Source organism: Xenopus tropicalis, chromosome 9 (assembly GCF_000004195.4).
Source record: "Xenopus tropicalis strain Nigerian chromosome 9, UCB_Xtro_10.0, whole genome shotgun sequence".
In the NCBI taxonomy this organism is placed as follows: domain Eukaryota; kingdom Metazoa; phylum Chordata; class Amphibia; order Anura; family Pipidae; genus Xenopus; species Xenopus tropicalis.
In genome coordinates this window covers 8,815,772-8,830,107 of record NC_030685.2, presented here as the reverse complement: position 1 = coordinate 8,830,107, position 14,336 = coordinate 8,815,772, and the positions used below count along the sequence as shown (strand labels likewise).

Sequence of the window (14,336 nt, the reverse complement as noted above, 5' to 3'; positions counted from 1 at the left end):
CCGCCAAACAAGGAGCTGCATACAGAGAGGAGCCGCTGCAGAAGAAGAAGCAGCAACAGCAGCAGCAGCTTGTATGGAGGCTCTGTGTATTGGGGGGATACTGTGTATTGGGGGCTACTGTGTATGGGGGGGCACCTGTGTATGGGGGGGCACCTGTGTATGGGGGGGCTCCTGTGTATGGGGGGGGCAAAACTGGTACATAGTTATAACTCACTTATAACTGACTGCCTTCTCTCTATATTTGTATTTTAATGTAGGAGTTGCTATATTGTTTCCCTTAGGTAGTACAGTATGAGGGTATAGCACATTTGCGTCTGATCCCGCCATTTCATCTACAGTGGAGGAAATAATTATTTGACCCCTCACTGATTTTGTAAGTTTGTCCAATGACAAAGAAATGAAAAGTCTCAGAACAGTATCATTTCAATGGTAGGTTAACAGTGGCAGATAGCACATCAAAAGGAAAATCGAAAAAATAACTTTAAATAAAAGATAGCAACTGATTTGCATTTCATTGAGTGAAATAAGTTTTTGAACCCTCTAACAAAAAAAGACTTAATACTTAGTGGAAAAACCCTTGTTTGCAAGCACAGAGGTCAAACGTTTCTTGTAATTGATGACCAAGTTTGCGCACATTTTAGGAGGAATGTTGGTCCACTCCTCTTTGCAGATCATCTCTAAATCCCTAAGGTTTCGAGGCTGTCTCTGTGCAACTCTGAGCTTGAGCTCCCTCCATAGGTTTTCTATTGGATTAAGGTCCGGAGACTGACTAGGCCACTCCATGACCTTAATGTGCTTCTTCTTGAGCCACTCCTTTGTTGCCTTTGCTGTATGTTTTGGGTCATTGTCGTGCTGGAACACCCATCCACGACCCATTTTCAGTTTCCTGGCAGAGGGAAGGAGGTTGTCGTTCAGGATTTCACGATACATGGCTCCGTCCATTTTCCCGTTAATGCGAATAAGTTGTCCTGTGCCCTTAGCAGAAAAACACCCCCAAAGCAAAATGTTTCCACCCCCATGCTTGACGGTGGGGACGGTGTTTTGGGGGTCATAGGCAGCATTTTTCTTCCTCCAAACACAGCGAGTTGAGTTAATGCCAAAGAGCTCTATTTTGGTATCATCAGACCACAGCACCTTCTCCCAGTCACTCACAGAATCATTCAGGTGTTCATTGGCAAACTTCAGATGGGCCTGCACATGTGCCTTCTTGAGCAGGGGGACCTTGCGAGCCCTGCAGGATTTTAATCCATTGCGGTGTAATGTGTTTCCAATGGTTTTCTTGGTGACTGTGGTCCCTGCTAATTTGAGGTCATTAACTAACTCCTCCCGTGTAGTTCTAGGATGCTTTTTCACCTTTCTCAGAATCATTGACACCCCACGAGGTGAGATCTTGCGTGGAGCCCCAGAGCGAGGTCGATTGATGGTCATTTTGTGCTCCTTCCATTTTCGAACAATCGCACCAACAGTTGTCACCTTCTCTCCCAGCTTCTTGCTAATGGTTTTGTAGCCCATTCCAGCCTTGTGCAGGTCTACAATTTTGTCTCTGACATCCTTGGACAGCTCTTTGGTCTTTCCCATGTTGGAGAGTTTGGAGTCTGCTTGATTGATTGATTCTGTGGACAGGTGTCTTTTATACAGGTGACTAGTTAAGACAGGTGTCCTTAATGAGGTTGACTAATTGAGTAGAAGTGTCTAACCACTCTGTGGGAGCCAGAACTCTTAATGGTTGGTAGGGGTTCAAAAACTTATTTCACTCAATGAAATGCAAATCAGTTGCTATCTTTTATTTAAAGTTATTTTTTCGATTTTCCTTTTGATGTGCTATCTGCCACTGTTAAAATAAACCTACCATTGAAATGATACTGTTCTGAGACTTTTCATTTCTTTGTCATTGGACAAACTTACAAAATCAGTGAGGGGTCAAATAATTATTTCCTCCACTGTATATAAAAGGAGTATTTTTTAAAAAAATGAGGTGTGGTAATTGGGGGCGTGGTCACAAAAGTGGGCCAAATCTTTTTGTCCCTCTTTTCATTTTTCAAATGTTGGGAGGTATGTAATATACTGTATTATATATATATATACATTCATACACCATCATAAATAACGGGGCCCCTCACAACAACATTTTTTGGGCCCCACTCCTCCCACGCCCCCAATGGCCCCTCCCCCTCTGAACCCTCACATCAATACAAAGGACACACAAACATTGTTAGCCAGGGCCCCCTAAAACATTCGTGGCCCTTCCCCAAATGACTCACACTATGGGCCGCTCCCTGCTGCTTCCCCCCTGCTTTAAACTTATTTATGCATATGTATTTGAAAATAGATGTGTATATATATATATACAATAGGAAGTGCTGGGAAGCTGCACGCCATAAGGAACAATAATACCTGGGTGCCTGTGGCAAAACAAAATCTAGACAGACATGGGGTGACGGCACACACAGGATTTTGACAAGGAGTCACAAATATGTGAAATAATATTCAGAGGTTTATTGTGAGCAACGTTTCAGTTCCTCACTGGCATTATGGTTGAACGTGATCGACGTGTGTCTTTTTTCAACCCAACTTACTATGTTACTATGTTACTTTCGTCATCCCTGACATTTCTTACATTTGTACCTTTAGTTCAAAATACTTGCTAAATCTTTTACTGAACGTATACTGTAACAGCATAATAAAGTACAATAATTACCTTCTGCAATTTCAGCGACCAGTTCTGGGCTCCTGCGCTTAAGGTCGGACCACAGCCGCGGGGGCCCACATCAAGGGCAAACCTGGCGAGCAAACCTTCTCTTAGCTCGCCCAGGATTGCCCTCTTCCTCTCGTGGACCCCTAAGTCCCCCGGCGGTGGCTGGTCATATCCTGCACGCAGGAGCACGCTGATAATGTAGCGCCTCTCCCCTGGTAGCAAGTCGGAAACCCCAGGCATCTCCTCTCAGTTTGGTGGCTCCAGCCTCAATGAAACAAAATGGCCCCAAGTCGCACATGTCACGAGATTACAAAATCGCCACAAAATGTCTGCAATTCGCGAGATTACAAAATCGCGGGGAAAAATCGTTAAAATATACATAGTAATGTATTTTGCGCGAAAAAAATATTCGCCGCTACAGTACAGTATATTTTGGCGAGAACATATTCACCGCTATAGTACTGTATATTAGTAGCGAAATTCCATACATGCCAAGACTTTAGTAAAATTGAGTAAAAAGACACAGACTTGAATAAATAACACTGTAAGTCCATATTTTATTGCCAAAAACTCATTTACTGTACTTTTCTATAATTTTTCGCCTGCCTGTAGTAGGAGTTAATTTTCGCATAGCCGAATGCGATATTTAGCGCGCAAAAGTGATAGTGAATCATGCGATCGTAATCTTTTCAGTGTGGAAATTAACGCATGCATTAAAATTAGCACGAGAAATACCGCATGCAAAAATGGCGACTTATCACACGCGATAATACTATTGTGAATGGCAAATTATCGCATCTTTTTACCGCAAAAAAGCATGCGATAAACTTTAGTGAATCAGGCCCATTGTGTTTGTACTTCTCACTTTTATTGAACTTACTGCTAGCAAGGAACATACAAATTACATAAGGTACAGGTATGGGATCCATTATCTGAAAACCTGTTATCCTGATAAGCTCAGAATTACAGGAAGCTCATCTCCCATAGACTCCATTATAAGCAAATAATTGTAATTTTTAAAAATGATTTTCTTTTCTCTGTAATAATAAAACAGTACCTATACTTGATCCCAACTAAGATATAATTACCCCTTATTGGGGCAGAACAGTCCTATTGGGTTTATTTAATGGTTAAATGATTCCCTTTTCTCTGTAATAATAAAACAGTACCTGTACTTGATCCCAACTAAGATATAATTACCCCTTATTGGGGGCAGAACAGCCCTATTGGGTTTATTTAATGGTTAAATGATTCCCTTTTCTCTGTAATAATAAAACAGTACCTGTACTTGATCCCAACTAAGATATTATTACCCCTTATTGGGGCAGAACAGCCCTATTGGGTTTATTTAATGGTTAAATGATTCCCTTTTCCCTGTAATAATAAAACAGTACCTGTACTTGATCCCAACTAAGATATAATTACCCCTTATTGGGGCAGAACAGCCCTATTGGGTTTATTTAATGGTTAAATGATTCCCTTTTCCCTGTAATAATAAAACAGTACCTGTACTTGATCCCAACTAAGATATACCTGTATGTAACCCTTTCTTGGAAAACTCTGCAGAAATTGTGTTATACTCACTTCTTTGAGTTGTATTTAATTGCTTAATTCAGAAATGGCCTGAATTCTCCTGCATAAGGAAACTGGGAAACTGGAATTTATTACACACAGTTTTGCAGCAAAGATAAACTTTATATAACAAGTTGAAAATTGCAATAACTGTAAAATGAAAATAGTAATAACCCTGCTTTGGGAAACCTGTGTGGGTTTAACCACTACTGGCTCAGTCTCTCTGGGGACACAGTTCCACACTCCCCTCCTGGAGGAAATATCCTTTCCCAGTTCAGTCCTGGCAAAGTCCCTTCCCCAGAGCTCTTTCCCCAGGTAGCGCTACCTGCCCCAAAGTCCCTTCCCCAGAGCTCTTTCCCCAGGTAGCGCTACCTGCCCCAAAGTCCCTTCCCCAGAGCTCTTTCAGTTCCCCCAGGTAGCGCTACCTGCCCCAAAGTCCCTTCCCCAGAGCTCTTTCAGTTCCCCCAGGTAGCGCTACCTGCCCCAAAGTCCCTTCCCAAGAGCTCTTTCCCCAGGTAGCGCTACCTGCCCCAAAGTCCCTTCCCCAGAGCTCTTTCCCCAGGTAGCGCTACCTGCCCCAAAGTCCCTTCCCCAGAGCTCTTTCCCCAGGTAGCGCTACCTGCCCCAAAGTCCCTTCCCCAGAGCTCTTTCCCCAGGTAGCGCTACCTGCCCCAAAGTCCCTTCCCAAGAGCTCTTTCCCCAGGTAGCGCTACCTGCCCCAAAGTCCCTTTCCCAGAGCTCTTTCAGTTCCCCAGGTAGCGCTACCGGCCCCAAAGTCCCTTCCCCAGAGCTCTTTCAGTTCCCCAGGTAGCGCTACCATCCCCAAAGTCCCTTCCCCAGAGCTCTTTCAGTTCCCCAGGTAGCGCTACCTGCCCCAAAGTCCCTTCCCCAGAGCTCTTTCAGTTCCCCAGGTAGCACTACCATCCCCAAAGTCCCTTCCCCAGAGCTCTTTCAGTTCCCCAGGTAGCGCTACCGGTCCCAAAGTCCCTTCCCCAGAGCTCTTTCAGTTCCCCAGGTAGCGCTACCTGCCCCAAAGTCCCTTCCCCAGAGCTCTTTCAGTTCCCCCAGGTAGCGCTACCGGCCCCAAAGTCCCTTCCCCAGAGCTCTTTCAGTTCCCCAGGTGGCGCTACCTGCCCAAAGTACCTCTCCCTTTGGATAGGCAGTTTCCCCCACGTATCAGGCCATAAGAAACACACAGGGGGGACATACTGGAAATAACAGCAGTCACCACCAACCAAGCAGACCTCTCTCCTTATGGTCTGAAACTCAATACAAGGCAAAGTACAGGTGCTGGTTACTCACTCACAGATCTCTTTCTTTCTCTCTCTCTCTCTGTCTCTCTCTGTCTCTCTCTGTCTCTCTCTGTCTCTCTCTGTCTCTCTCTCTGTCTCGCTCTCTCTCTGTCTCTCTCTCTGTCTCTCTCTCTGTCTCTCTCTCTGTCTCTCTCTCTGTCTCTCTCTCTGTCTCTCTCTCTCTCTGTCTCTCTCTGTCTCTCTCTCTCTCTGTCTCTCTCTCTCTCTGTCTCTCTCTCTCTCTGTCTCTCTCTCTCTCTGTCTCTCTCTCTCTCTGTCTCTCTCTCTCTCTGTCTCTCTCTCTCTCTGTCTCTCTCTCTCTCTGTCTCTCTCTGTCTCTCTCTCTGTCTCGCTCTCTCTCTGTCTCTCTCTCTGTCTCTCTCTCTGTCTCTCTCTCTAGTCTCTCTCTCTGTCTCTCTCTCTGTCTCTCTCTCTCTCTGTCTCTCTCTGTCTCTCTCTCTCTCTGTCTCTCTCTCTCTCTGTCTCTCTCTCTCTCTGTCTCTCTCTCTGTCTGTCTCTCTCTCTCTCGGTCTCTCTCTCTCTCTAGTCTCTCTCTCTATCTAGTCTCTCTCTCTCTCTCTGTGTCTCTCTCTCTCTGTGTGTCTCTCTCTCTCTCTTCTTCTCTCTCTCTCTCTGGCTGGAACTGCAACAGGGCCCATTTATAACCTGCTGGACCCGTCCCTGATTTTTGGCTCCAAAGTCAGGCACTCCCTTTCTCCCAGGAGTGCACTGGGGCTTCCAGGCAATCAGTTTCTCCCCAGTCTGTAACCAGGCTGGATGATGTCACAGACCCCTTATCTGGAAAACCCCAGATCCTGAGCATTCTGGATAACAGGTCCCTTCCCTGTACTACATATAGACAGAAGGCGGCATCATCCCTTACATGTATGTAAGTGTGTGGTAGTGATGAGTGATTATGTCCCATTTCACCTGCTGAAAAATTAGCAAAACTGCTGTAAACTCTGCCTAAGGAACATTACACCACCCAGGCTGGGGGGCCATAGGGAAACCACTCTAGCTACATTGCTAGCTGAATATCAGTAGGGGGTAAGTATCACTAACCTGGGGCAGTTTAGGGGCAGGTTAAATACAAAAGAACTAGATTATTCTCACACATTCTTCCATTATAATAAATGCTGTAATATGTTGTGTTATGATGTACCACACTGATAAACACAGATTGTTCCACATATAGTTTACCTTGGACACGATAAGATGATAGAACTGCTCTTGTTGGATATTTCGATGCCCACGCATTTTTCAGAATCCACTTTGGAAAGTAATTTGTCCATTGATGTCTGCATGGTGCCTTGGGTTCCCCTCCTGCTTTCCATGAAAAACACCAATGAGAATTTTTTTGGACCAAAAACCTAATTTTAAGTGCAAGAGAACTGACCAATGAGAATGCTGATTCCCAGCACTGTGTCAGGCCCCTTGCTGGTACCTTACATATAGAGATAATGATGTCATTTTCCCGTCATTATATGGCACAGGAATCAGACATGGGGATAAAGGGACAGACTTGTTCAGTGCTGGGAAACTGTGCTTAAAGGAGCAGTTTAGTGTAAAACTAAAACTGGGTAAATAGATTGTGCAAAATAAAAAACAAATCAGTATAGTTAGTTGGGCAAACATGTCATTTATAAAGGCTGGAGTGGGCAGATGTCTAAAATAATAGTTACATAGTTACATAGGGTTGAAAAAAGACAGAGTCCATCAAGTTCAACCCTTCCAAGTAAACCCAGCACACCCAACCCACACCTACCAATCTATCCACTCACATACAGACCCACACTGACCTATCCACTCACATACAGACCCACACTGACCTATCCACTCACATACAGACCCACACTGACCTATCTATCCACTCACATACAGACCCACACTGACCTATCTATACACTCACATACAGACCCATACTGACCTATCCACTCACATACAGACCCATTCTGACCTATCTATCCACTCACATACAGACCCATACTGACCTATCCACTCACATACAGACCCACACTGACCTATCCACTCACATACAGACCCACACTGACCTATCTATCCACTCACATACAGACCCACACTGACCTATCCACTCACATACAGACCCACACTGACCTATCCACTCACATACAGACCCACACTGACCTATCCACTCACATACAGACCCACACAGACCTATCTACTCACATACAGACCCACACACACATATCTATCCACTCACATACAGACCCACACAGACCTATCTATCCACTCACATACAGACCCATACTGACCTATCTATCCACTCACATACAGACCCACACTGACCTATCTATCCACTCACATACAGACCCACACTGACCTATCTATCCACTCACATATAGACCCATACTGACCTATCTATCCACTCACATACAGACCCACACTGACCTATCTATCCACTCACATACAGACCCATACTGACCTATCTATCCACTCACATACAGACCCATACTGACCTATCCACTCACATACAGACCCATACTGACCTATCTATCCACTCACATACAGACCCATACTGACCTATCCACTCACATACAAACCCACACTGACCTATCCACTCACATACAGACCCACACTGACCTATCTATCCACTCACATACAGACCCACACTGACCTATCTATCCACTCACATACAGACCCATACTGACCTATCTATCCACTCACATACAGACCCACACTGACCTATCTATCCACTCACATACAGACCCATACTGACCTATCCACTCACATACAGACCCACACTGACCTATCCACTCACATACAGACCCACACTGACCTATCTATACACTCACATACAGACCCATACTGACCTATCCACTCACATACAGACCCACACTGACCTATCCACTCACATACAGACCCACACTGACCTATCTATCATCATTTATCTATACATAAACTATATATACAAACACTAATACTAACTGTAGATATTAGTATCACAATAACCTTGGATACTCGGATACTCTGCTTTTTCAAGAACTCATTCGGCCCCTCTTATAGGCATTAACAGAATCTGCCATTACCCCATCACTAGGAAGGGCATTCCCCAACCTCACTGCCCTCACCGTGAGGAACCCCCTACGCTTTTTTAAATGGAAGCTCTGTTCCTCTAATCTATAGGGGGGGCCTCTGGTGCGTTGATTGGTTTTATGGGAAAAAAGAACATCCCCCATCTGCCTATAATCCCCTCTAATGTACTTGTACAGAGTAATCATGTCCCCTCACAAGCACCTCTTTTCCAGAGAAAACAACCCAAACCTCGACAGTCTAACCTCATAGTTTAACCCTTCCATCCCCTTTACCAGTTAAAAGGGAAGCCTTCATTAGCCGGCTCCTCAGATGTATAGACAGATTAAAAATAAGAGTTCAAAATTTCTACTTTTTCCCCGTTCTCATCAACCAACTTACCCCCCGTGATAATAAAGTTCCCACCCCTTCTTGCTTCATTTTTTTTACTATTTACATAATTAAAAAATAATTTTGGATTCTTTTTACCCCTAGCTGCAATACCCGTTTCCATCTCTAGTTTAACTGCCTGATAGCTTTTTTGCTGCTTTATTTGCCCCCTTGTACCTGATGAAAGCCCCAGCTGTCCCAGCTAACTTGAATGCCCTAAAAGCACGTTTTTTCTTACCAACCTCGACAATAACTCTTTTATTCAGCCATAAAGGTTTTGCTTTGCGATGCCTCTCCTTGCTTACAAGGGGAATATACTGTTGTGTATACCTGCAAAGCAATGTTATAAAGATGTTCCATTTTCCTTCTGTGCCTAACCCCATGAAAAGCCTTTCCCAGTTGACACATTGCAGAGATGCCCTTATACTGGCAAAGTCTGCACGGCTAAAATTGAGCGTTTTAGTTACTCCCTTATAGCGCTGTCTCTGCAGCATTATCTCAAAGGAGACCATGTTGGGATCACTGTTCCCCAAATGCCCCCCACACAAATGTTAGAGATGGGTTCAGTGTTATTAGATATTACCAGGTCCAAAATAGAATCATTCCTAGTAGGTTCTTGAACCGCCTGAAATAAAAAGTTGCCATTTAGCATATTTACAAACCTACTAGCTGTTTCTGACTTAGCCGCCCCATTACTCCAGTCAGTTTCCGGATAATTAAAGTCCCCCATAATAACAACTTGACCCAGTTTTGAAGCCTCCTCCATTTGCAACAATAGCTGGGCCTCATCCCCCTCATCTATACGGGGGGTTTATAGCATACACCAATGATCATTTTCTTTGTGACCTTCAGCCCTACTGAAATTTCTACCCAAAGAGATTCAACATTTTTATTGGTAATGTCTTTATTACATGGCTTTAAATCTGACTTTATATAAAGACAAACCCCTCCACCCTTTTTAATTCACAGCCCAGTCGCATTTTTCATCCCACCAGGTCTCAGTGATATCAATTAAATCATTATTTTCAATACATGCAATAATAGCCAGAACTCTACTATATTACAAATGTTTATTTTGCGCAGTCTGTCTGTTGTACCCAGTTTCATTTTTACCCTGAACTGTTCCTTTAAAAGATTCTATGTAACTTGGATACAAGTAAAACACAGAAGAACAGGAATGACATTTTGTTTCAGTATTTCTTAGCACAATCACAAAATACAATGTATCTGCTCACTGTTAATGAATAGGAAAGAGCCAAGATAGGAAGTGGAGGAAGGGGGTATAGTTAGAAGTGAGAATGTGCCTCTTACCCCGACTCAGTGTGTCGCTGCCTTCTTCTCTGTTGATTCTCAAATTGAAACAGAAGTATAAAGTCTCTCCCCTCTGTGAGAGTTATACATATATATATCTGACTTCTGGAACATTGCCATGGCTCCTCCTGACAGGACTCAGTGATTTCCGCCTGATATACTCGGTATGTCATTAGTCTGTGATGGACATCATTCCCCTCTCTAGTTTCCATATCCTTTATAGCATCTATCTATCTATCGATCTATCGATCTATCTATCTATCAATCATTATCTATCTATAAATCTATCTAGATAATGATAATGACTCTATTTTGGACCTGGTAATATCTAATAACACTGAACTCATCTCTAACATGTGTGTGTGGGGGGGGGGCATTTGGGGAACAGTGATCACAACATGGTCTCCTTTGAGATAATGCTGCAGAGACAGCGCTATAAGGGAGGAACTAAAACACTCAATTTTAGCCGTGCAGACTTTGCCAGTATAAGGGCATCTCTGCAATGTGTCAGCTGGGAAAGGCTTTTCATGGGGTTAGACACAGAAGGAAAATGGAACATCTTTATAACATTGCTTTGCAGGTATACACAGCAGTATATTCCCCTTGTAAGCAAGGAGAGGCATCGCAAAGCAAAACCTTTATGGCTGAATAAAAGTGTTATTGTCGAGGTTGGTAAGAAAAAAAGTGCTTTTAAAGCATTCATGTTAGCTGGGGCAGCTGGGGCTTTCATCAGGTACACGGGGGCAAATAAAGCAGCAAAAAAGCTATCAGGCAGCTAAAATAGAGATGGAAAGGGATATTGCAGCTAGGAGTAAAAAGAATCCAAAATTATTTTTTAATTATGTGAATAGTAAAAAAATGAAGCAAGAAGGGGTGGGAACCTTATTATCACGGGGGGGGTAAGTTGGTTGAGAACGGGGGAAAAGCAGAAATTTTGAACCCTAATTTGAGGAGCCAGCTAATGAAGGCTTCCCTTCTAATATGCCCAGTTCTAGTAATTTAGCTACTGACGCGTGGGTCACTCAGGAGAGAATTCAAGAGAGACTTGAACATGTAAAGGTAAACAAAGGTCCAGGGCCGGATGGGATTCATCCCAGGGTATTAAATGAGCTGAGCGCTGTGATTGCCAAGCCTCTTCACTTAATTTTTCAAGATTCATTGAGGTCTGGCATGGTGCCGAGAGACTGGCGGATTGCTAATGTGGTGCCGTTATTTAACAAGGGATCCCATTCTCAGCCTGAAAACTATAGGCCTGTTAGTCTGACATCAGTAGTAGGAAAGCTTTTGGAAGGGGTAATAAGGTATAGGATAGTTGAATACATTGCAGTTCACAATACTATTAGTTTGTGCCAGCATGGTTTTATGCGTAACAGATCTTGCCAGACTAATTTAGTCGCCTTTTATGAGGAGGTGAGTAGGAACCTCGATGCTGGAATGGCAGTTGATGGGATCTACTTGGACTTCGCTAAAGCATTTGATACAGTACCTTACAGAAGGTTAATGATCAAATTAAGGAATATTAGCCTAGAACATAATATTTGTAATTGGATAGAGAACTGGCTGAAGGATAGATTACACAGAGTGGGGTAAATGGAACATTTTCTAATTGGGCCAGTGTGGTTAGTGGAGTACCGCAGGGGGCAGTCCTTGGTCCTTTGCTTTTTAACTTGTTTATTAATGACCTGGAGGTGGGCATAGACAGTACTGTTTCTATTTTTGCTGATGACACTAAATTGTGCAAAACTATAAGTTCCATGCAGGATGCTGCTGCTTTGCAGAGCGATTTGACAAAATTGGAAAACTGGGCAGCAAAATGGGAAATGAGGTTCAATGTTGATAAGTGCAAAGTTATGCATTTTGGTAGAAATAATATAAACGCAAACTATCTACTGAATGGGAGTGTGTTGGGGGTTTCCTTAATGGAGAAGGATCTGGGGGTTTTTGTTGATAACAAGTTGTCTAATTCCAGGCAGTGTCATTCTGTGGCTACTAAAGCAAATAAAGTGCTGTCTTGTATAAAAAAGGGCATTGACTCAAGGGATGAGAACATAATTTTGCCCCTTTATAGGTCCCTGGTAAGGCCTCACCTTGAGTATGGGGGGCAGTTTTGGGCTCCAGTCCTTAAGAAGGATATTAATGAGCTGGAGAAAGTGCAGAGACTGCAACTAAACTGGTAAAGGGGATGGAAGGGTTAAACTATGAGGTGAGACTGTCGAGGTTGGGGTTGTTTTCTCTGGAAAAGAGGCGCTTGCGAGGGGACATGATTACTCTGTACAAGTACATTAGAGGGGATTATAGGCAGATGGGGGGGTTCTTTTTCCCATAAAAATGATCAATGCACCAGAGGCCCCCCCTATAGATTAGAGGAACGGAGCTTCCATTTGAAGCAGCGTAGGGGGTTCCTCACGGTGAGGGCAGTGAGGTTGGGGAATGCCCTGCCGGGGGATGTTGGGTAGGGGGTTCCTCACGGTGAGGGCAGTGAGGTTGGGGAATGCCCTTCCTAGTGATGGGGTAATGGCAGACTCTGTTAATTCCTATAAGAGGGGCCTGGATGAGTTTTTGAACAAGCAGAATATCCAAGGCTATTGTGATACTAATATCTACAGTTAGTACTAGTGGGTGTATATATAGTTTATGTATGCGAGTGTATAGATTGGTAGGTGTGGGTTGTGGGTGCTGGGTTTACTCGGATGGGTTGAACTTGATGGACTATGGTCTTTTTTCAACCTTATATAACTATGTAACTATCTATCTATCATTATCTATCAATCATTATCTATCTATCTATCTATCTATCTATCATCATCTATCTATCATTATCTAACTATCTATCTATCAGTGTATCTATCTATCATCTATCTATCACTAGATATCTGTCTATCATTATCTATCCATCTATCTATCTATCTATCATATAGCTAGCTTTATTTTATCCTTCTAAATCACATCTGCTTTACATAGGGCTCATTTAAGAACACAAAAGCATTACAATGGATACAAACAGGAGCAGGTTAGCCATAAGGCAAGCTGACAATATGGTCTCAGGTTTAACTTTACTGGGGGCTGATGATAATTGTTGCTCCCTAAGCTCAGGCCAGAGGTAAGAAAGAAGATGGAGAGTTACTGTGGGCACCCTCGGGGCATGGGGCTTTATTTCTCTAGGGCTTTGGGGCTCTGAACTGGTACAAAACCCCAAAATATAAGGTACAGCATTTAGCCATAACCTTTTTAAGGCTTTAGCTCTCCTTCAACTCTATTTACTTTCTAAGTAATTCTGTATGTAATTCTACATAAATCTAACACATATTTCTGGTCACAGTTATCGTGTGGGTTAGACCGCACGCTGGCAGTGTTTATTACATGATTTCCTGTTATTGACCTGCTTCCCTGTTCTGCTCCTTTCACTTCCCTTCTGACTATTTGCTGCAGCTGCTGGTTTAACCCCGTCAGTGCAACCATCCCTTTATGGGATTACAGTCTCTGCTACCGGTGTGAAAATAATAAGGACTGGACATTAAAGGCATCCTATAGCTTTAATAGGGATGGGCTCTTAGACAGCACCTATCAGTGAGAAAAGTTTTACCCCACTGGAAGTGCAGGTTAATAGAGCCCTCACTCTGGTTGGGGAAAACAATACCATTTTGTGCAAAAAATGCTCTTACGGGCACTAAAAAAAAATTCTATAAGAATTCTACTGATCAAAATCTTAATTACAGATGCAAAATAACTGACCAATGAGAATGCTGATTCCCAGCACTGTGTCAGGCCCCTTGCTGGTACCTTACATATAGAGATAATTATGGCATTTTCCCGTCATTATATGGCACAGGAATCAGACATGGGGATAAAGGGACAGACTTGTTCAGTGCTGGGAAACTGTGCTTAATGCTCCCAACTCCAATTGCAGGAACAGAGAACATGGAGCCAGATTTATACAGATCAGCTGGGATTCTCATTGGAGGATTCTTTTGCATTTCAATGCTGCCAATGCGGGCCCTAGAGAGCTGGGAAAGTTTTATTAAACAATACATTGATAATTTACTAAG

General features: G+C 43.3%; 1 protein-coding gene across 1 annotated transcript in view; it reads right to left on the bottom strand.

Annotated features, from left to right (window-relative positions):
* Window positions 1–10,396, bottom strand: part of LOC101733691 — a 17,983-nt gene extending 7,587 nt beyond the window's left edge. The window contains exons 1-2 of the mRNA XM_004918171.4: window positions 10,291–10,396; window positions 6,760–6,882 (exon numbers count right to left, since the gene is read on the bottom strand). Of these exons, the coding sequence (XP_004918228.1) occupies window positions 6,760–6,863 (104 nt within the window). The 5' untranslated portion in view covers window positions 6,864–6,882; window positions 10,291–10,396. The remainder of the gene's footprint in view (window positions 1–6,759; window positions 6,883–10,290) is intronic.
* Between the last annotated feature and the right edge of the window lie 3,940 nt (window positions 10,397–14,336).